Raw genomic sequence first — 23,480 nt, 5'->3', positions numbered from 1 at the left:
ACCGGCACACACAGTCACACCTGGCTTTTTATTTGGGTGCTGGAAGTTTGAATTTGGGTCCCAGTGCTTTGCCCAGCAAGTGCTGAACCATCTCCCCACCCCACAAGGTACATTTGAACAAAGGGAAACAGGAGGAAGCAGTAATTCTGGAAAAGAATGAAGGAGACAGATCAAGAGATAACCAGGCAGGCTCCTAGCACTCTCTGTGGCAGACGCCTGCGCTCACTTCATTTCCTTCCGTCTTTCCGATGGAAAACGTGGTCTGCACTCTGTATTTAGATAGGAAAGCGAAGCTCTTGGAGCTTTCTATGGTCTCTCGGCTAGTTCCCGGGAATTCTGATTGAGCATCTTACTATAGTCTCAGAGGTAATCACAGAAAAATATCAGACTATTTAGAAAAAGGGATGGAGTCAGGCACCGTGGCTCATATGTGTACCATCAGCACTTGGGAGGTGGAAGCGGGAGGCCATCCTCAGTCAGATAGCATGCTCGAGACCAGCCTGGGTGGGCTGCATAAAAAGAGGGAGAGAGACAGAGACACAGACAAAGAGAGAGAGAGAGAGACAGAGTTGTTGGTGAAGAAAGCCAGTCATGCGATCCGATGGTGGTTGGTGGCTATGGTGGGATGTGCCTGTAATCCTGGCATTCAGAAGGTTAGGAGGATAGGGTTCAAGGTCTGAAAAACCAAGATCTTATCTTCCAAGAGGCAGATGAAAAAGAGATGGGGGAAAAAAAGCCAAATCAGAAAACATGAAGAAAAGCATTTGCCAAATCACAAGGCTGTAGCCTCCTGTTCACCGTACACTTTCCAGGTGGGGCACACCTAACCCACTAGGGAACAGACACCTTTCCCTGCCACCACCACAGGGCATGTCCAGGACCCTCCCCTTTGCGCCCATTGGCAGCTGAGCTTCCCACTCCTACGCCTCGTTCTTTGCAGTCCAAGCCTCCTTCTGTCCTAGTGTTCCCCCTTCAGGGGCTCATTCTCCTCCCACAGTCCAGTTGGCCGAAGCCTTCTGCTCATTTAGACACCTGCCAACACACAGGAAGATGTGGTGTATCTTCACAACCGTCTCTTAAAGCCACCCCTGAGGAGAGAACAGTTTGCACTGCAGCTTCTTAGCTGAAGACAAGAACTTTACTAAAGATCTCTGCCCTAACACAGGTAAGAATGAAATGGTGACATTTAATTAAGCCCACATCTGGTACAGTTCTGCTTTGTCTCAGGCCCACCATAAAACCATTTTCCATTTAAATACCGTGTTTACCTACCGACCAACTTGGCCTCGTTGCTTTTTGTCCAATCAGACTAGGAAATTCCTTGCAAGGGACACAGGATTAACAAAGCAGCAGGTCCCCAACAACAGAGGAAGGGAAAAGTACAAAAGCCATCCATAGGAGGGATCAGAGAAGAATTAGACTGTTGTTCTTCCCAGTAAGTGGGTGAGATCACAGACAATATAAACAAACCAAGAACAAGGTGTGAAGGGCTCACCAGGCCCGGTTATTTGTTACAAGCTCAGTACACAAAAACAAGTTCCTACATCCAGTATCCAAAGCAATATGAAATAAGAAAATACACTTCGGGGGCTGGAGAGACGGCTCTGCTGTTAAGAGCATTTGTTCCTCTTGCAGAGGACCTGGGTTTGATTCCCAGCACCTGCCCACATGGTGGTTCACAACCCTCTGTAACTCCAGTTTCCGGGGATCTAATACCCTCTTCTACCTTTCGAGGGCACCAAGCACACATGTGGTATGCATACATACATGCAAGAAAAACTTATCAAAAGGAATAAAAGTAATAAAAATGAAAGAAAATAGCTAGCCCAAAACTCTCACTTTGATCCCTGACAGCCACAGAATAGGAAGGAGAAAGCCAACCAACTCCAAAACATTGCCAAGTGCATGTTATAGCGCATATCCCTGCAGACAATGAAAATTCCAATAGCAACAGAACCATCAATTCCTTAAATACAATCTAATCCAAGATTCCCATAAACCACTAGCATAAAAATTAAAGAATAAGTGCAAGATGTATCATGCACTGAAAAGCTTATAAAGAACATCAGTTCTCAAATGTATCTATACGTTCAATGTAACCCTAGGCAAAACCTTAGCTCTGTCCTGAAATTTTTCACAGAGATGGATCTCAAAATAAGCTCTGCATAAAGGTAGACTGTATCAACGTATATACAAAGAATTTTAGAAGACAAAGCCAACCACGGAGCGTACTGTCAGAGAGGAGACACAAGTCACATAGCTAATTAGCAGAGTGAGGAAGAGCCTTGTTTTTCAGCTACATTAGTGGAAAGGCCAGAAATATTTCTCCATTTTAGGAATGAGCAGATTAGAAACTTACACTTCCGCACTCTCTCTGACAACCTCCTATGTACCTGAGCATACCCTGCCTTCAACTCCCCTGCCATTCCTGCCTCTTTCTCACCCCCATCCCTACCATGTGCCTCTAATGACCCATGAAGTCCAGTCAGTGCCTCCTGTGTGAGGGTCTGTACCCTAACAGCAGCTACACCTCCAAGAAAAATCACTTCCCTGGCAGCCATCACTGTCAAAGATCCTCGGGTAGCAGTGAGACCTCATGAGCCCCTCCCTAGAACTGCTGCCTGGCTTGATCTTGTGCAGGCCTTCGGCAGATATCCAAAGCTGTTGTGCATTCCAGAGTGCAATGGCTACCTGTAACACACACTAACATCACCTCTTACACTCTGCACTGGCTGCAGCAGCACCAGCCGACGGCAGAGACAACAGACCACACGCTGTACTGGAAGATGAGCCAAGTGGTCTGTAACTTGAAGGGAAATATTTGGAAAGGGGGGGCATCTAAGAGTCCCAAACCCAGTAAGAGGCATTTTCAGATGGGCAGATTCTGTCTGACAACTGATTCAAAAACATAAAAGCCAGGGGCATTATCAATTACAGTAAGGGAGCACCAAGGCTCAAGGGCAGAACTAGAAGACATACAGGGGAGTATACCATTCCCATATCTAATACAGCTAACCTCTGTAAGCACAATCCTTCAAATTTAATATGGTGAAGTCCACTCCTGGATGAGCTATGCTAAACTTTTAAAAATCGATTGTGTTGATTTATTATGCATGTGTGTTATCTATGTGTGGTGTGTACAGAATCACCAATGGGGAAGCTAGAGATGGACACAGGGGTCCTGCTCTGTTATTCTTCACCTTACTCCCTTGAGACAGACTCACTGTCTGGAGCTACTCTAGCAGCCCACAAGCCCAGCCAGCCTCGATCTCCTCAGCATCCGGGTTACAGGCACGCGTGGTGACACCTGGCTTTTTATGTGGGTGCTGGAGCTTTGGCCTCAGGTCCTCATGCCCCTACAGCAAGCTAGGCAATGACCTCAGCCTTGTGCTGAGATCTGCCATGAGTTTCCCCAAAGCCTTCTCCTCAAGCATGCACAAGTTCTTCCCGATGACACTACCAGCATCCAATGCTATTCTTCTAAGTTCACCACAGTAACAGGGGTGCAAGTGAACGATGACAGGAGATGTCCAAACCAGAGCCGAGCATTTCCCAGGCCGTTTTCAGTTCTGCACACTCTTTAAATAGACCCTCCATCGGATCAGCAACACTGAAGCAACTTCATCACGCTATGGCACACACCTACAATCCTAGCACTTGGGAGGCGGAGTCAAGAGGATCTTGACCTAGAGTCCAGCCTAATAAGACTGTCTTTAAAAAATTATAGGGGAAAATATGGGCGCGTGGAGATACACTAGACCCCGCCTCAAAAAAAGTATCAGGGAGAGTGTTACGGGCTTAAAATAATCAAATGAGGCACACACAAATGCAATGAATTTGTGCTGCTTAATCTCTTAATCCTCATCAGAAGCAGTGTCAATACTGACTATTAAAAAAAAGTCTTCGGGGACAACTGGAGAGTTTGGAGTAGGACATTACTTTCCTTGGATTATAGGGAAGAATTATCCTGAGTTTTAGAAATTATTAAAGTATTTGGAGAGGAAATGTCAGTTTTTACAAACTGCTTCTAAACAATTCAGTGTGTGTGTGTGTGTGTGTGTGTGTTTGTGTGTGTGAGAGAGAAGTAGATGAGAGAAGAGAGAGAAGTAGATGAGAGAGAGCACATGTAATGAGACAAATGTAGAAATGTAGTGATCTGCTTTTAAAAATAAGCCAAGAAAACAAGTATCCTTGTTTTCCCCAAAAAAAGGGATAGAGCCAATCTTTTATCTGTGGTTGACCAACAGTCCAAGAGTTAAGAACTTTAACCCTGGAGACAGGGGGATGCTCATTAGGCATTGGGAGGACCTGAGTTGAGACCCCAGCACTCATTTAAAAAGCCAGGCGTGGCAGTACGCACCTGCGATCCCAGCTCTAGCCAACTGGTGAGGTCCAGCTTCTTCAGTGAGAGAGCCTGTCTCAAGAAAAATAAATAAATAAGGTGCCAAGCACTAGAGGAGGCTAGCCTGTGCTGAGGCCTGTTTTTCCATCAATGTGTGTGTGGACGTGCACACCTGCACACACAACACATATCCACGACCACGTCCACACAGGGAGGAAAGAAATCCTTGTAGCCCATGCATTTACACATGAAGAAAACCAACCTTGGTGTGTTGCCAAATCGGAAGCATAGGGTAACCTTAGGAATCCAAAATCACACAAGAACAAATGATATTCTATTCATATTCTAATGCTTAAGACTGTGGTTCTCAAATATTTTGTTGGCTCTGACCCACTTAGGAAAAAAGTAGGAAAGATATCCTAGAGGGGACAAGATGAAGACCGTCACTGTCACCACTAACTGTCTGCTGCCCCGGTGCAAAGTATAGAATGACTGGAATAAAACCTATCAGTAACTTCACACATATGGAGCCACACAGAGCAGGAACTAAAGCATATGTCCAACTGAGAGGCACAAGCATCCACAAGAACTCCCTCTCCTTGTAAAGATATATATACAACAGACTTCCAGCACCACCAGACCAGCTGGACAGCTCATTAGATTTCATGCCCACAGTCCAAGAGAGCACAAAGCAGCCACCGCCAGCCTGTGATAATTAAAGACTTCAAAAACTCAGAGTCTCTTCCGTGAAGTTCTCTTCAGCTCTTTCCAAATAGCTGGCCTGGCCCCTTCTGCTTATAAAGTCTGAACAGGGCCAGGACCAGGAGAAGGGTAAGGAGAGGGAGCTCGAGTCAGGAGGCCTAAGCATTACTAAGGATGCTGGTTAGCCTAGCCTAACGCACCAAGGCTAGGGAATCAGAAAAAGACGTGAAGCCAAAGATCTAAACTGTATTTAACAACTCCAGCACATGGAAGGCTGAGGCAAGAAAGTGCAGTACAAATCTGGGACTCCCTGGGTTACATAGAGAGTTCCAAGCAAGGCAGTTCCACGTAGTAAAATGTTGTCTCGGATACCCTCCCATCAGAATAGGTATGACACCTTAGGAAGTGTTTCCATCTTAAGAAACACGGATGGCAGTGGGTTCCTGCTATGGTAGTAAGGCTCCGTGGGAGACAGGACAATCACCTGGTCCAGTCAGTACTGAGGTGGCCAGACGTCACAGGAGGGCTGAGACTAGAAGGAGGGTCATTCTGTGGTTGGAAACTACAAGGACAGATATTATTTGTCCCACATGAAGCCTCACATAGAGAAAGCACAGATTCTGCTCTGGGACAGAATTTGCTCTCTGTGTGCACTGGGAAAGGCTGCTTCAGGATTGGACGCATTATTCAGGAATTTAGACTGGTGATCCAGCCATGGTGGTGTGAGGGAGTTTTTGCATTATTACTGCAAATTCACAGTCTCTGTATATTCCTCTCCCTCTCCACCTTCGAAGCTCCCCTTTTCACTCTCCTTCTCAAAACAAGCAAGACTATGTGGTCTCGGTTGGCCTGTAACTATATAGCAGAGTCTGGCCTCAAATTCTCTATGATCCTCCTGCATCTGCCTCAATGCTGAGATGACAGGTGACTGCCACCATGGCTAGATGGGTTATTTGTCCTGTACTTAATTTCAGGAAGGACTACGGAACTCACTGTCACCTCCTGCTATGATCAGGATCTCATGCTAGAGGATATATCACAAGGAAGCAGAATTCATCAATGAACAACAGCAGAAGACCCTGTGATAGCCAAATCAAGAACCGATAAAGCTAGTTCCTGGAACATGGCATTGGCTTTGAGATTTCTCTGCTGCAGAGGAAAACACTACAGTCAGCAGACACAGGAATTAGTATAGGGATAGGAAACAAGTATGATGTTGCAGAGTGCTTGGTGGTACATGCCTTTATCCCAGTACTGAGGATGGGGTTGTGGGGAGAGGCGTGTAGATCTCTGAGTTCTCATGCCTCCTAATGCATGAGTTAGAACTTTTAAGAAGAAGAAGAAGAAAATGAGCTGATAAAAGAACTGAGTCAGCAGATGAGTTTGACAGCCCCATGAACTTGCCTGGGCTCTCTCCCAAGACACAGGAATTAACAGCTGATAGACCTTCCTCCACCCAACAGTCAACCAATACCATAAATAAGTTAAGAGCAAGATATTGTGCTGCATTAACCTTCGTCTCATTGTCTGCTTATCTCTGATAACCTTAGACTTAGGCCATGGACTCCAGGCAACGCCATGGTGGTTCTAAGCCATGCCAGGCTCTACTCTAAGCCAGAGAGATGGTTCAGTGGTTAAGAGATCTTGCTGTTCTTCCAGAGGACCTGACTGTGGTTCCCAGCACTTACGAAAGGAAGCTCATAACCTCCTGTGCAGATAAGTATTACCCACTAGAGCGTTATCGCCACAAAAACAACCCCAAAGCGCTTTGAAAGGAAAGACAAAAGCTTCTGGCCCCAAAGCAGAGCACTAGCACCCAGTCAGAGCGTTTGTAGAGTAACGAAGTGACTTGAGTTTCAGCATCCAAGGAGCACCTGAGGGCCTTCAGGTTACTTTAGTACACTCCCTCATCAACTATGCCCAGAAATGTCATATTCAACCTCTACCAGTATGAGATACAGAAAAGAAGGGGCGGGAGAGATGGCTCAGAGGTTAAGAGCACTGACTGCTCTTCCAGAGGTCCCAAGTTCAAATCCCAGCAACCACATGGTGGCTCACAACCATCTGTTGTCTTCTCCTGGTGTGTCTGAAGATAGATACAGTGTACTCATATATAATAAATAAATCTTTAAAAAAAAAAAGATACAGAAAAGAAGGCCTAAGAGCATCCTGTTGTCCAGGCTGTGGGTCTGGCTGAGGGAGGTAACAGTGACTGTTCCGACCTCCACAACCCTGGCTATGAAGCTATGACCGTGGAGTATGTTGTGGTATGTTGTAGTATGTTGTGGGACTCTGGGGCTCAAACTGAACCCTTAGCTTGAACCTTAAGCTTTAGTCTCAATTTTCTCTCATTTTACATAGTTCTCATCTAAACTGACAGAGTAAAGTGTTAGAAATATTAAAATTAGGCTATGTGGAGACCCTGTATCAATAAACAACCAAAAATGCTGAAAGTATTTGAAATGCATTAGCTAAGGCCTGTGTAAACTCTTAAGTCTTCAACTTTATTTAAAATTCACCTTTAGGAAAGTGATCTCTCCCCAGAACCAATCCTTTGCGCCAAAGAGCACTTTCTCCCATAGGCAGGTGTCCTGGCTGGTTTTGCCTCAACGTGACACAAGCTGGAGTTATCACAGAGAAAGGAAGCTCAGTTGAGGAAATGCCTCCATGAGATCCAGCTGTAAGGCATTTTCCTAACTAGTGATCAAGGGAGGAGGGCCCAGCCCATTGTGGGTGGTGCCATCCCTGGGTTGGTGGTCCTGGTTCTGTAAGAAAGCAGGCTGAGCAAGCCAGTAAGCAACATCCCTTCAAGGCCTCTGCATCAGCTCCTGCTTCCAGACCTGCTTGAGTTCCAGTCCTGACTTCCTTTGGTGATGAACAGCAATGTGGAAGTGTAAGCTGAATAAACCCTTTCCTCCCCAACTTGCTTCTTGGTCATGACGTTTTGTCTAAGTTTTGGCTTAGGTTGAAAGACTCTTATCGGGGCTGTGCCATTTTGATTGTGAAGATTCTGTGGTTTTGGTTAGCTGGGGCTGAAGAATCAACTGTGATTAACAAGACACCAGAACTACTAAAGCAAAACCTTTGCACTGATGCTGGTTAGCTGGAACTAAGAAATTAGTGGTGATTGAGACCAGCATCACCGAGGTGAAATATTCTAGGAAGTGTTTTCTGAGAGCACAAAGAGGCTGTGCTCCAGAGATAGTCAAGGTTGTACCTTGTGCTGTGGCTGGAATTGGTAATGTGTAAGAGTCACCCAGGTGGCATTTGTTTTTAAGGATTGACGGGGTCATGAAGAGCAGCTGAGGCTCGGCACTTGAGAAGCCATGGACAGCCATTGGAGAAGGTACAGCCTCAGTTGCAATTAATACCCCAGGAAGTGGTGTTTTAGAGATGCCAGTACCATGGGGTGACTGCCAAGAACAGCCCAGGCAGTGGAGAACAGGCAGCTGGAGCCTAGAAGACAAGGTGTGTGCTACAAAGGGCAGAGCTGGAGAAGTGATTTGGAGAAGCCCAGAAGACCGTGAGTCGATCACAGACAGTGGATGGTTAGAGTTTGATTTTGCTTTTGACTCTGCCCTGATATTTTTCCCTCTTGGAAGGAAGAAGTGGAGCCACGGTTAAGAGACTTTAAAAAGACTTAGATTTTTTAAAGAGATTTTTATTTTAAAGGGATTGCAATTTTAATATGTAAAAATTTGTAAAGACTGTGGGACTCTTAACGTTATTCAGATCTTGGGGATGAATAAGTAAGGGTTGAGGTTTAATAGTGTGTGTGTCAAGTTGATAAGGGGTCAGTGTACTGGCCGGTTTTGTGTCAACTAGACACAAGCTGGGCGTTATCACAGAGAAAGGAGCCTCAGTTGAGGAAATGCCTCCATGAGATCCAGCTGTAAGACATTTTCTCAACTAGTGATCAAGGGGGGGAGGGCCCAGCCCATTGTGGGTGGTGCCATCCCTGGGCCTGTAGTCCTGGGTTCTGTAAGAAAGCAGGCTGAGCAAGCCAGGGGAGCAAGTCAGTAAGTAACATCCCTCCATGGCCTCTGCATCAGCTCCTGCTTCCTGACCTGCTTGAGTTCCAGTCCTAACTTCCTTTGGCGATGTGGAAGTGTAAGCTGAATAAACCCTTTCCTCCCCAACTTGCTTCTTGGTCATGTCTGTGCAGGAATAGAAACCCACACTAAGACAGAGCATCTAGGCACCTATGCCAGACCTACTTCACCAGCACATGACCATTTTCTGAGGCACAGAAATCAGTTGTTAAATCTAAACTACCAAGGAACACCTCACTACAGGCATCCAAAAGAGGGAACAGAAAATAAGCAAACCAAATTCCTTTTTCTCTAAGGTCACCTCTGGAACATAGATTTTCGGACTGTGTAGTTACTTCGTGGTGGGGGATGGAACAGAGACTCTTGCTTGACCAGGTACCGCTGACCATGCAGTGTGGTCTGAGGTCTGTGGCTGCAGAACAGATCAAGACTACGGTACTTGTCTGCTGTGCGAGGCCATGAGACTAAAGGGGATTCCAGTTTGAACAAGAATGGAAACTGGGAAGCACAGAGATTAATATTCCTAACAGTAAAGGACAAGTTAAAAATGCCCCCCAACATCTTTAAAGAACTAAAATTCTAAGGCTGGTGAGGAACAACAAAGGGCCTGAGGACAATGGGAAAATGTCAGGACATCCAGGTAACACGGGGCCACTATGAGCACTCAGTTGTCTTCCATAAGATTCAGATTAGGAAGTTTGGGCCAGGCTCCAGAATCTGGTCTTCAATGTAAGAGTCTTTGTACCAGAGACACCCATCCTCTCCGTGCACTTGCTCTCATACACACACACACACACACACACATACACACTTCCTCCGTGTGTGTATATACATATATATAAATTTATATATTTATATGCTGTTATATATAATACATAAATATATATATATATATATGTATATATCTTGGGAACTGCTGTCAGACCATGAAGATGTATTTCCAGGCCTGCAGCTGAATTGCTAATGTCCACAGCAGCCTCTTCAGCCTGCAGGGAGTCACCTTCTGAAAGGTTTCAACTCTGTCAGTCTACCAACAACAATCTGCTCAGGTCTATTCTCCTGGGAGAAAGGAGATACCCTACAGGACCAACTGCCAGGGAAGCAAGCACCTTCAGGAAAGAGCCCTGTAACAAAACATAAAGAACTTTATTTTGGTTTTTAGGACAAAAAGACAAACTCTTAGCCGAGCATTTTAAAATCCTGAGGAAACCACACCAATCACTACTAGTTAGGCTTTTCCCTTTAGCGGTGTTCTCTACAATGCTAAGCTTGCCTTTTGGGGATGTCCTGGGAGCTGGCTGTTAGCCAGGATGCTGGAGGCTGTTTAAGGTGAAGAGCATCAAGCCGGGTGCTCCTAAAGCCCCGAGTACTTCCTGCAGGAGGTTTTTCTGGCTTTGGAGTTGTTTCAAGGTTGAGTTCTTTTCTGGTACTTCCTGGGTATTCATCTGGGGAAGCCACAGGGAGGGTAGCCTGCAGCCAGGGGCTGAAGTTTGGGAATCAACATTTTTAAGTAATACTTTCTGAGCACAAACAAGAATGAGACCAAGGGGTAGAAAGAAGTACATTTTTTATTGGCTCCTGGGAAAGACTTTTTAGCAAGATATACTGGCTTGTGGCTTGCCAACACCTATCCTCCACACCTGGAATAAAGAATGGAGTGTGGCAGAGCGGGTGGCCATTTTGAGGTGGAGCTGAGGCGGGGCTGGGGGAACAGACTACACAGCTAAAGCAACAGCACCAGACGAAATAAAAAGATGAACTCCTCAAACCAAGTCTCTCTGGAGATGCTAGCCCTCCCTTTACTGCCTTTAAACAGCTACACTAGAAAAAGGCAGGCAAAACAAGGAGGGAGGACTCAGGGAGTCCAGGGTCCACTGTGACCAGGCCTCCTCAGCCCAAGTCATCAGCCTGGTAAGGAGAGAGTTAAGACAGCCCTTAAAAGAAAACTCATACCCCATTAAGCTCAGGTTTGGAGAGCAGGGAGCAGTTAGGAAGCCAAAGGAAACTAATTCTGGAGGTGCTCCAAGCTGCCAATCACAGGCAGATTTCTAACAGTCCCAGCGTTGTTGGGAGTTGGTTGTTTTTCTACGGGCTGCACAATGGGGTCTGGTTATTCATTGAAAAAGTCTGCCAGTGGGCCCCGCCCTCCATTCACAACCAATTTGGAATGCTCCATTCAGTCAAGAGGGGGAGTCGGTCTGCAGCCCAGCTAACTGGGACAGACCTGCTAGTGCACAGGGCTCAGCTGTGGCCACAGAGAAGCCTGCTCGCCCACTATGCTGGATTTATGTAAGAAATTCAGACGCAGTGGGGGGTGCTGGCTGGGTCTGCACCCTCCCCAGGATCCAAACGGCTAGGATTACAGCTGCTGTAAGCAAGGTGGGGTGACTCTGTGGGAGAGGAGATGCAGGGACATGCCCTCAGGGGAGAGGAAGGAAAGAAAAAGGACTCCAGAGCCGCAGGTTACTGTAGCTTCTAGGGAAGAATTCCTATTTCTACTGCCCTGGTAAAACTGGTTTAGATTTAGGGGCAGCCCTATCTCTCTCTGATAGACTTCTCCCCCCCCCCCCCCCCAATTTATCCATGGTAGCTAACAGAGTGTCCAGTGGCTTCCTCCCCAGGACAGACTTGGGAGACACAAGGAATTTCAACAATTTCTTGGCTTCTGAGTGGCCCTGAAGCGTTTAGCAATTCCCTCCTGGATGTCCAGGCATCCAAAGGGAAGAATATGCAGATGTGAATGAACCGCAAGGATAAAAAGCTCTCCCGACTTCACAGGGTACGAGGCTAAAAACTGGTTTGGTGTCTTAGGCTTCCTGCCCCCGCCCCTGAACACTCAGTAATTACCCTGAGGGTGAGTAGATGGAACCAGTCTGACGACCAAACTTGCTTTCAAGGAAAAGAACGTTTCTTCAGGAAACCTGAACAAGAGCATTTTGATCTTCTGGACTGTTTTCTTCAAAGCCTGTGTGTTTTCAAACATCTTATGTTTCCTGCTTTCCACTGCCCATTCCCAACTTCTCTTCCAGGGTATCAAGTTCACAAGCTGTGCCTGGCCTGTTTGGGAGAAGTCTGGAGCTCCTGTTCTAGATCCTAGGCTGTCTAGAGATGCTCTCCCCATGCAGCAACCCTCCTCTAACGTCCTCGGTCTAAGCAGAAAGAGCAACTGTTATTTGGTAGGCAGGACCTTTGGGGGCTTTTCTCCAGGTAAAGTTCACTCTCACCTTATGCGTCTGGTCCCTAAATGGACTTTGGGAGCTTGCTCTCTCTCTCTCTCCACACACACACACACACACACACACACACACACACACACACACACACACACACACACAGGCTCCAGTGTTTGCCATTCATTCAGAAGAAGCCTGGAGAAGGAACAGTATGGAAACTGACGACCAAAGCCTCTGGTAAATGAGCTTGATGAGGCTCACAAAATGAATTTTTTAAAAAGCCACCTAATCCGGTAATGGCATCAGTGAGCCTGGCCTCCGTCCAAGAGCTGGGAGCCGCCACACGATGAAACTCTGAGCTCCCTGGATTCCAAATGGAGAAGCAGTGAGTGCCAGGGTACAGATGGGGCCCAAGCTGCTCAAGGGCAGTATATGCCCAAGAGGGGGATGTCAGCCTGAGGCTGCCTTCACTACCATTAAAACTCAGATGCACGAGGAACAGTCTTTCACACACCCAAACCTACCTCACCCAGAGGGGTGTTCTTTGCTGGGGCCGGTACCACAATGATAGAATGAGCCGGAAGGAGCAGCAAATAGCACGAGGCCTCTCTCTCGGCTTTCCAGGCCCTGCCTCTTCATCTGGTAAAGCGGGAGGATGTCGGAGATCAGGGGCTAAATGGTGATTTCTTGATAGCTGCCAGGACTTTGTTACTCCTGGCAGTTACAGGGCTGTCGGGCAGATTAATTTCCCCCTCAGGACTTTTTCACCAAACACAAAAGACCACAAAGGCTTCCGGGAACTACTGGACAAGAGTAAGAGAAAAACTATTGTTTTAAATACCATATGGCCCTCGTTTAGATCAATGGCCTTAGGTCACTAACAGTTCTCCCCATGCTAGATGACCACCAGGACATGAAACTAGGAATGACCACTAATCATCTAGGGCCCCGTTGGCAGCAAGGTCTAGTGGGCCAAGCCTCCCAGAGTCACCTACGCCTGGGGACCTGGGGTCCAGTCACCTCACTTTCTTGTTTTGTTTTTCCCTTACACTTCTCCATCAGATTGCTTACGCCGCCCCTGCCCCCCAGTACCATTGCCTCCTGAAAACACAGCCGTCTTGACTCTGCCAAGTGGCCTCTTCCTAGGGCACCAACAGATTCCTTCCTTGCCTTCAAACAACACATACTAGATTCCTTTTAGCTCCAAATGGCCTCACTCCACAGAGCAAGAGCAGCCATTAGCATCCTTCCCCAGAGGCCATGTCTAGACCACTGTGATAAGGGCCCCAGGGTCACTGTTGAGGCCCCAGGGCTAGCATAAGTGCTAACCCTGCTTCCCAGACACCCACAGCACCATGCTTATGAAAAGCTGATTTTCAACAGTTAATTAGCTAGTCCTTGGGAAATTACTTGTACTTGGGAAGTCATACTCCTTCCCCCTTTTTTAATTCAAGGGGAAAATGAGGCCATCTGAAATTTAATACGTTTGTGAATTTGGTACAAGAGCTATGACTCTACAGTGCGATTTAACACTCCTCCCATTCTCCTTAGCATCAATATTTCAGCTACTCAAGATGCTGATAATCATTACAATGCCATCATTGAAACAAACAAGATGCTACAGAAACCTGCATTGAAAAACCCAGCTACCCAGGAAGTCCGGCTCAGAGAATGACAGCTTCCTCATCACCAAAGTACTCTCGGGGCTCAATCCTATCAGTGGCTTTAACTGATTTCTGTGAAAATATGTAGGAAATGGGTGGAGAGGTCTACAGAGACTCCAGAGGTCATGACACACTATCTTACACACACACATACACACACACACACACACACACACACACACACACACACGAGACTCCAGAGGTCATAACACACTATCTTACACACACATACACACACACAGAGGACTAGCAGTTTTACAACTTCCCATAAACTAAAGCACCTTTCCGGAACTCTAAGTCAATTTTAACAATGTTTCTGCTTTGTATCTCTTCCAAGCCTAAATGGAAAACCTCTATTTGTTCATCTGAAGTGTGGGCAGGAAGGGCCAGTGTCCTCCCCAATACGTCCCTGAAACCCACCCCCTAGACCTTAAACTCAACAGGATGCAGCTTTTCCTTAAGGCCTAGATTAGTGTAGAAACCTCTACTGTTTGTCTCACAGAATTCTTCTACCTTCACCCAAACTACGCGTTGGGATTTTCAAACTATCCCTTCAAGGGATTTCTACCTCAATCTTGCATCTTCATCTCACATCTCTGGAACAATGATTATTGGGGGTGGGGACAGTGACAGAGTTCCTAGGCTCTGGAGGGCAGTTCTCAGCCTGAGGATCACAACCCCCTTGGGGGGTGTCACATACCATATAGCCTGCATATCAGATAATATGTCACAACTCAGGACAGTAGTAAAATTATAGTTACTAAGTAGCAACAAAATGATTTTATGGTGTGTGTTGGGGGTCACCACATCACGAGGGAGGAGCTGTGTCCTAGAGGGTGCACTTTCTGTCCTCTTGATTTTAATTTCTAAAATTTCCAACAAGGAGCCAGCGAGATGGCTCAGAGGATAAAAGTGCTTTGTCACCAAGCCTGATGACCCACACACGGAATGCAGAGAACCAGCCTCCACGAATTATCCTCTAGCACCCTAAGAAACCTTGCCACACACAAATGAGCAAAATCTAAATAAACATAACAGAAGGGCATTCGTTACTGTGTGCTCACGATCGGCGGTGAAGTCGACCTAGCCAGAGGTAAGCTGGACAGTTCTGTGAACTTACCATGGATCTGTCTCTTTACATTCCATTTGCAGGTAAATGTCAATAGACATGTTACTCAAATCTGGACACATTAATCTAACATCTCAGGAATTTAGCCTTTACTGGTCCCCACCCCATAACTTTTCCAGGAGACATCTGAAAGGGCTGGTGCTCCACACAAGAACATGGAAGTATGTAGTCTGACACCTACCGGCTCTACCAGCTCCTCCAGGGATTCCCCCATCAGTCTGAACCTTAACTACAATCAAACACAGCAGCTTGAATGAATGCCATCCTGGGGGGCTTCTGCCTCAAATCTCAAGCCTATTTGACCCCACCCTCCCCAAGCTCTACCTCAAGAAGAGTAAGGGGAGGGAGTTACTAAGAGGCTTTTGAAGGCTACTCAACCATCCATTTTATCCTTAAAGACAAGCTTGACCTTAAGCAGTTACCACCCAAAAAAAAAAAAAAAGCAAGCAAGCAAACAACAAAAACAAACCAACCAACCCCAACATGTTTGGTAGACAAGGGGAGCTCACAAAGCACCTGCATTTAAGGACCGGTATTTTAACTGAAGAGCCTAGCACATTCTCTCTGCTGAGCAGGAATTATTTCTAGAGCACTGACCGACACATTTATTGACTTCTTTGCTCTCGCCTATTCCCACAGATAAGAGTCTCTGCAGACAGAAACTCTGCTCGCTGACAGCCCCCTCCTTGAAGAACAGGCAAAGCGTGCAATCAACGCGAGCCCAGCTGTCTCACCTCCCCTTTTAACTCTTGTGGGCCACCGAGAAGCAAACAGTGCCATAAAAGCATTTCAAAGAACCCTTTGCCATGCAAGCCGCCTCCCAAGCAGGCTGCAGCTCTGGGAAAGAATGGAAACAAACTACCAAGACAGAAACAAGTTTGAGCCCAGATTCCGGCATCATCCAAACACCCCCACCCCACCTTGGCCACAGGGGTGAGCCGGTGAGCCGCTATTTAGCCTTTCAAAAGTAAGCCAATCACTTCCAAACAATCGAAGGACAAAAATAAGCACTTTCGTTTGTACAATCTCCACAGCAAAGTGAGGTAGCCATTCATCGATGGTTGCAGCCTATTCCATTTTTTTCTATTTTTTTTCAAGTTTCATGGCAGTCGGCCTTGAACACAAGGGCTATATCATTACAGAACGCTTAGCGGGTACCTCTGTTCTTTCAGCTAATAGATTTAGAATGCCCTGCTTTTAAACAGACCCAGACACTCCCTCTCTCCCGGTGACGTTTTCTCTGCACACATGCACACATACACCCCAGAGATAAAACCAAGCTGAGAAGAAGCAGTTGGTGCAAAATGAGAAATGAAATCCCAGCCCGGCTCAGGTGCCTGCTATTATAAACTATGACTAAGACGCACGAATTTCTCTATGATTCAACCCTCAAGAGAGGCAGCATTCTCCAGACCGCTCTTAAACCTGCTCACTTGCCAGTGACTAATGCTCTCTAGAGCAGCTCTGTGCTGCTCCAATTTCATCAGCCAGCTTTGTCCTTGGTAGCTGTGCCTGGACCATAAAGCTCCTGAATGTATTGAGGACAGCCCAGAAAGAGCAGGGCAATGCTAACTCCGCCCTGCCAACCTCCGTGGGACTCCTTGCTGAACTAAGTACCTTAAGGAACGAGCACCTAAAGATGGTGAAGAAAAGGCTTTACTCAACCATGAGGTCCCAACAAGCATATGATAAATGAAAGCAAATCAAGTCACTCTGTGCTCTGTGCCCACCCTTGATTAGCTTAGAAGAAACAAAACTGACATGTTAGGTGGAGCCGCGATCAACAGGAATTCTGCAGGAAGTACGTGCTGTACCGTTCAAAGGGGGAAAAAAATGTCAGATTCAGCATCGGCTTGGCCTTAATTTATAACTCTTGTTTTGTAGTGCTAGTGGGCTGAACTCGGAACATTCACTGTACATGCTAGGCAGGTTCTATACCACTGAGCTATATCCTCAGCCCAAAGACTTAATTTAGAAAACAAAACGGAAAAGGATTTGAAAAAAAAAGAAATGTTGATTTATAGGCACTGGGGGCTGGCTGGAAAAATGGTTCAGTAGTTGAGAACACTCACTGCTCGGGTTCCAGAGAACCCGAGTTGGGTTCCCAGCACCCACAAATGGCTGTTCATAGTCAACAGTAACTCTAGTTCCTGGGGACATGACACCCTCTTCTGGGCTCTGCAAGAACCCACACGCCACAAAGTACTTTGTGTGTGCGTGTGTGTTTGTGTGTGTGTGTATCCATCCAATCCAGACAAATCTAAATACAAGCAGACATTTGACACAGAATCTTAGCTAGTATTCTAACTTAAAATTCTGGAGTTCACGCTGTTAAAGTAAACAGGAATTTTACTGAAATCATGTTGAGTAAGTAGTGCCCTTCAAAAGAGCCAGAAAGTATATCAATAAAAAATGAGGCAAGTCTTCAGGACTAACCCTGAATTATTAAAATGCATGCATAACACTGTCCAAATCTTCTGGCTATCGCTGAAGAAATGAACATATTCTAGATGGAAATAATCCAAGACCAAACAATTTCAGAACAAATGTGTCACCAGCGCAAAGGTACTTACAGTTATCAGACTGAAAATCTGGGACAAACTGCTCATCGTCCGGAACTTGAGCTGGAAAGAGAGTTCTGTTTTAGATCCTTGCATTTTGCTAAAAGGCACAGTAAAATGTTTACATGGAAAACAGGACAGCCAAGAAACTTGCCTTCAGCTAACCAAGCCTCTTGAAGTTGGCTAAGATCCTGAAACAACTCTGCAAACAAACAAAGACAGACTTAAAATGGGGCTATTTCTTGTGCTAAGGAGCACAAGAGTCTGCACCTCAGGGGTCTGTGTGACCTGAAAGTCACAGCATATAGGGAAAGCTCCACTACCTTCAGAATCGTGAGCCAGATCTGTGTCCACAAACTTCCTCTTTCTGTCAATCACAGGTCGCCCTCGACAGTCCTCAGACCGAGATTTCTGAAAGAGGCCAAAAAATGAAGATTCAAATGCAGAAAGAGGTGCAGAGAGGGTCCACCCTTCTCCCAGGAGAAGACTCACACCACGGAGGTCAAGGACAAAACGGCACAGAAGACAACTTACCCCTGGAACCATAAAGGGGACTTGCTGGTCACAAAACCCATCCATGGTGCTTCCAAAGTCTCTGCTACCACTTGGAAAGGTCTCAGCATTGAGTAGTTTCTTGGGGGTGGGAAAGATCCTCCTGAAACACAGATTTGGGAGATTTAAACTGTGGCCGGGATGGAGTAATTTTATACAATTCTTTCCTTCCTGTCTGAGTAACCACCTCACCTCTCTGATATCTCTAAGCAATACTTACACACACACACACACACACACACACACACACACACACACACACACCACTTACTAAGTCAAAACCAACCAACCAACTCCCTCAACTTACTTGCACTGAAAAATGACCTTCCAAGTTATCTGTTGCAAGATTTTTTGCTGTTTTTTAAATTAAGTTTTTAATTAAGATTTGCCACTTTATGTGACAAGAACTACAGAAACTGGGTGTTACATATTCCAAATTATTGGCAATTAAGAAACTAGTATGCATGGTGTTTCTCAAAGCATTCTGTAGGTCTTTTTGTAGGTCTCCGGTAAAAATACTAAGTACAGTTCCAGGAACAAATTGATCAAAAGTATACTTTCTTCACACAATTCTTTATTTAAACCCAAACCGTCTGTCCAAACAGGTGTGTATACCTGACATGACGCAGCATCTCCATGGTAACCTACAAAGATTAGCTGCCATCTATTCAATGTCTAAAATAAAACATTTATAAAAATGAGAGATAAAGGAAATTCAAACACCACCACCAACCAAACAAACCCAACAACAATAATAACAACAAAAAGCCCATCACCAACAACACCATAAAAACCTTTCAATGCAAAAATATCCATGGAAAGAAAAACTCCCTGTTCTAACGACTTCGAATCTTCAACAAAACCAGTCAAACACTGGTAAGAGCTGGGCTTGGAAGAGGGTTAACACTTTTCTAATGTGGCAGGAATTAGCTAGCAAGTTTAGGTATCACCTTCCTTAACCAATCAACTTTCCAACTAAAAACTCAGGTCGAAACAATGGGGGGCATAACAAGAATTCATTCACCTCAGTTCTAAACGCAGGCCTACCTGGCATTTTAAGTTGCACACAAACTGGGAACTTTTTTCACAGTAGCCATTTCCATATGACTTGTTTTTCACGCTGTGAGCACCATATCAAATTTTCATAAGTGAGCAGGATACAAGAAAACCCTTCACAGCCAGCACTTGGCCCAAGTCATCAGATATTTTCAAAGTCACAGGAAAGAGCGTTCACAACTTCCTAGAAAAACACTCCTGCCAGCTTGCCTTCCACACAGTGCAAACATATCGTTCAGAATGAGGCCTCTCTTGAATGTCACTAACCAGTACCCGAACGCATGAATGAACTCTGTATTGTATTTTTCTTTTAAAAATCTGCCTAAGTTGTGGCCTCAGAAATTCTTAAATGTCTGTTGTGGGTTAAGAGAATAACGTGTAGAAAACCAGAGGGTAAAATATTTTTAGAATCTCATGATGCGCAAAAATATCCTTTGAAAAAATTGGTAAAAAGAAACTGCCCTGAGAGATTCCAAAAGCAGCCCTTAAGAGTTCAAGAGCTAGAAACAACGTGTTCAAAGTATCTTTTTAAAGCCTGCAGGCAAGGCTTCAGTTCACCCTGGAGTTTAAACCACTTCCTTTGTGTCGTCGTAGTCGCCCCCCCCAGCCCCCAAATCCCGGGTGCCCCCAGGAAAACTTTAACTGGGCGCAGCGACCGGATCGAGGCCCCTCCCCGTAGCACGCAGCGAGCCTGGTTTTATGAATGGGAGAACGAGCTGCGGCCGCCACCGCAGGTAGAGGCTGTAACTGGATCCCTCGCGCCGGGCCCCATTCACAAAACAAGACACACTTCCACCCTATTCCCAGCCTTCCCATTCATGAAAACTCCTTCAGCTGCGCCCCCGCCCCCACTCCCAACGCACGCTTAGCCTCCGACGCAAGGCCCCTCACCCCAGCGTTTTAGGAAGAAAGCTCAATGCTTCATTCACAAAAAAGGGGAGGAAAAAAAAAGCCTCTGAGCTCAGAGCCCAAGAAAGAAACCCGCTTCATTCATAAAGTCACCCACATTCAGAAAACGAGGTACGGCGCTGGACGATACCAGCCGCCTCTGACTTACTCCCGATCCCACACGCCTCCTCCCCTCATCACCCCCTACTCAACCACTACCCCCTTTGCGAGGCAGACCCCGAATCATGCACGAGGCTCCAGCATCACTCTCGGCCGGTTCGGTACGGGTTCTCTCCTCCCCAGGATGTGGCTCAGACGGCCCCCAACACCCTCAAGCCCTCAGAGGAGGGAGTGGGGGGCTGCGGGCCCGCTGCCCAGTCTCCAACTTGCCAGGCCTGCAGAAGTTCGGGCAGATCCTGCACCCGTAGGCTGCACATGTCGGTGTCATTTAACTCTAGGGGTTCTGAAGCAGCACCCCTGAAACTGCCGCCCGCCCCCCTCCCACATAAGAGTCGCTGAGCGTTTCTTCTCGCGAGCCTCCCAGGGCCCTCGGGGGCCCACAACTCCGCGCCCCGCACCCCGTTCTTGCACCCGGCATCGCAGCCTGCGTCCCGCACCCTGCTCCCTGCACCGATCCAGCACCCCGGGTGCCTCCTCCGCGACGTGCGGAAACCCGCTCTCCGCTCGCTCCGGAACCGCTAGCCGCCCCCGCCCGATGCCTCCCAGGAACCGAACCGAACCGAGCCGAACCGGGCCTCGGGGGGAGGGGGCGGCTAGCTCCAGGAGTCACCCCAAGCACGCCCAACTGAGGACCCCGAACCAGCCCGCACCTGAGCGGCTACTCCGCGCGCCCGCCTGCGCGCCTCGGTGGCGGGCTGGGCCGCAGCGATCGGGAATGAGGACCGCTCCGCGCGCCGGCCTCCGGACTCTGCGCCGCCCTGCAACCCGCTGCAGCACTGGCCCGGCCCCCGCCGGCTCCGCCCGCCGCCATTGGCCCGCGGCCCGGAGCACAAACGTCCCCATTGGTCCGCCGCCGTCCCCGCGGCTGCCCATCACTTCTTGTTTACCCTGTCTTCAGGCAAATCCAGCGGGGCCGCCCCATTAACTGCGGCGCCCATTGGCTAACGGTAGGCCTCCCTCAACACCCTCAGAGGTCTGTTTTACATAATTTATGCTCTGGGCGCCATTGACCAATCAGCACAGGCTTGTTTATATAATGAATGTAAGGACGTTTTTCATTCATAAAAAACGCGACCTGAGGGGGAGCTTAGCTGAGTCAGTGAAGCTCTTAAAGGGGCCACTCGCGAAGTTCCCCCTGGCCTCGGCCTGCGCCTCTCCTCCCGCCACCCCCGGGCGGGGCCGCTTGGCGCCAGGCGTTCGCAGCTGCAGCAGCGAGCTAAGTTATCATTTTAGAACTCAGGCGAGAGGAATTCGTCATTCCACACACAGAAACTCGCTGACCCGCCTGGGCGTTCGGCCCATAGAAACACAGAAAACGGAAACCGAGCCCTCTAATCTTAGCTACCTTGAAGAGAGGCTTTAATTTTTTTTTTTTTAAACCAGGTTTCCAGTGGAAAGAATAAGCAGTTATCTTCCTTTTAAAACATGAGCTTTCCCAGTTCTTAGTTGATGTTTCACGTTGGCGAAGCCTAAGGCCAGACCCGATCGCGTCTGCTTGGGCTAACTGGCTCTCTGAGCTCTGCAAGCAAGGCTACAGCCAGAAATCCTGTTGGTGGACCGCACCGGACCGGTAGAAGGCCTTGGAAGCACAAATCCCTTTGAAACGTGCGTGCAGCGAGACCGCTTGCTTCCCTCCCCGGCTGCTTGTTTTCCATTTAAGTGTTGAATGCAAGATGGTGTGTTTGCGAATTAGATCCCGTGCAGCTGGGAACCAGGAGAAGCAACGTTGCTTGCCAAAGGATCGGGTATTGACTGCAATTGCTGCGATTCTTAACAGGGTGTTTCGGGAAACAAATAAAACCATCCCCTACCCCTTCCACCTCCTCGTCCCGCTCCTGCCATCGACGCCGGCCGTTCTCTTCTTTTCCCGGGGATGTATTAGGGTGCCCGTGAGCAGGGCATCAAAGTTTGGAGAGCCTCTGCAAAGTGGGTCTCAAGTTGTTACACTACGGGTGCCCCATGCCCTATGTGTGGATTTCTAGTGTCCATGCCCCCACACACACACATACACAATGTGTATCAGAGTGGCGCTTGATGTGTTGATTACAGTCTTTGACCAGCCTGAATGCTGGGATGAGACGTGTACCCAGGCTCAGCCGGCTGAGTTATCGGTTTTGCCAGAGACTGGGAAGGGCACCAGTTGAAGTGTGGGCAGGTGCTTTGAACTTTTAACGAGCAGTTCCTTGATACTTAATTTCCTGCTAGAGCACAGTGGTGGCTGGAGAGTTTATCCTCTTGGATCCTCCCTCCAGCTTGGTCTACTCTCCACCGCCATCTCTCCCTGCTCTCAGCCCAGGCCATCCTCCTCTCTGTCAAGAGTTTCCTACTCCCCTTTGCTTATTTGTCTGGGGTCCCGTTCCTCTAAAAGCTCGTGGCTCGCTGTATGCTTACATACACCAGTGCAGAACACCTCACAGTGGTTCCCTCTGGAGTGTGGCTTTTGTGACCTTTGCCCTCCATTCCTCCTTGGGAAGAGAAATTTGGAAGTTTATAGGGTGTGTAGCAACAAACGGGCTAACTTGAACTAGGAGAAGTATTGTGTGTCATACTTGGTTTATTTATTTGTTACTCTGTGAGACGGGGCCTTGATATGTAGCCAGTTCGGCCTGGAAGTCACCATGTAGCCCAAACTCACCCAGAGTTCTCTATCCTTCCCTTCTTCCTGTTAGTCCAGCACCGTAGAAAAGAGAAGTTGATAGCTAAGGTATCATATGTGGGGAATTATTGCTTCCTTAAGGCTCCTGGTAATAAATAACCTACTCATCCAGCAAACGTTTGAGTTGTAACAAATAATCGGCCAGATCCTGTGCTAGGCCATAAATAAATAAATAAGAAGTTATAGAGAGGAATGAGACCCCGGGCTTGCTTTGGATGGCCCACAGTCACTCAGTCCTCCGTAGACTGTTTCCCCACGGTGCGGCAGTGAGAACTATTAACAGCTCTGTTCTACAAAGGAGAAACTAAGGCACAGCGTTAGTCCATCCATTGTTGAAAGTAGATAAGGCGAGGTCACACTCCAGAGCCCCCCACAGGAGTGCCACCCATCAAGGACTTGTGAACAGAGTCCAGAGGCCGAAATGGGTTCCACTCCTCTCTGGCTTTTCCACCCCCCCTGCCCACCCCACCCTCTCTCTCTCTGCCAGATATGAGAGTTAAGGTTAGGCTTGAGAGGTTTCTAGTC

General features: G+C 47.4%; 1 protein-coding gene across 3 annotated transcripts in view; it reads right to left on the bottom strand.

The window, feature by feature from the left end:
* ETV5 (ETS variant transcription factor 5) overlaps positions 1-21,079 on the bottom strand; it is a 53,971-nt gene extending 32,892 nt beyond the window's left edge. The window contains exons 1-6 of one of the 3 annotated variants that reach the window (XM_080918859.1): positions 20,950-21,079; positions 18,158-18,278; positions 17,947-18,034; positions 17,778-17,825; positions 17,636-17,686; positions 4,361-4,414 (exon numbers count right to left, since the gene is read on the bottom strand). In XM_080918859.1, the coding sequence (XP_080774985.1) occupies positions 4,361-4,414; positions 17,636-17,686; positions 17,778-17,825; positions 17,947-18,034; positions 18,158-18,202 (286 nt within the window). In that variant the 5' untranslated portion in view covers positions 18,203-18,278; positions 20,950-21,079. Of the gene's footprint in view, positions 1-4,360; positions 4,419-17,635; positions 17,687-17,777; positions 17,826-17,946; positions 18,035-18,157; positions 18,279-20,949 lie in introns of those variants that run through there. The other 2 variants (XM_080918860.1, XM_080918861.1) reach the window with 2 other exon arrangements.
* Between the last annotated feature and the right edge of the window lie 2,401 nt (positions 21,080-23,480).

Source organism: Micromys minutus (genome assembly GCF_963924665.1).
Source record: "Micromys minutus genome assembly, chromosome: 7".
Taxonomy (NCBI): Eukaryota; Metazoa; Chordata; class Mammalia; order Rodentia; family Muridae; genus Micromys; species Micromys minutus.
The sequence above is the reverse complement of the archived record's forward strand: the minus strand, read 5'-3'. Positions and strand labels throughout refer to the sequence as shown.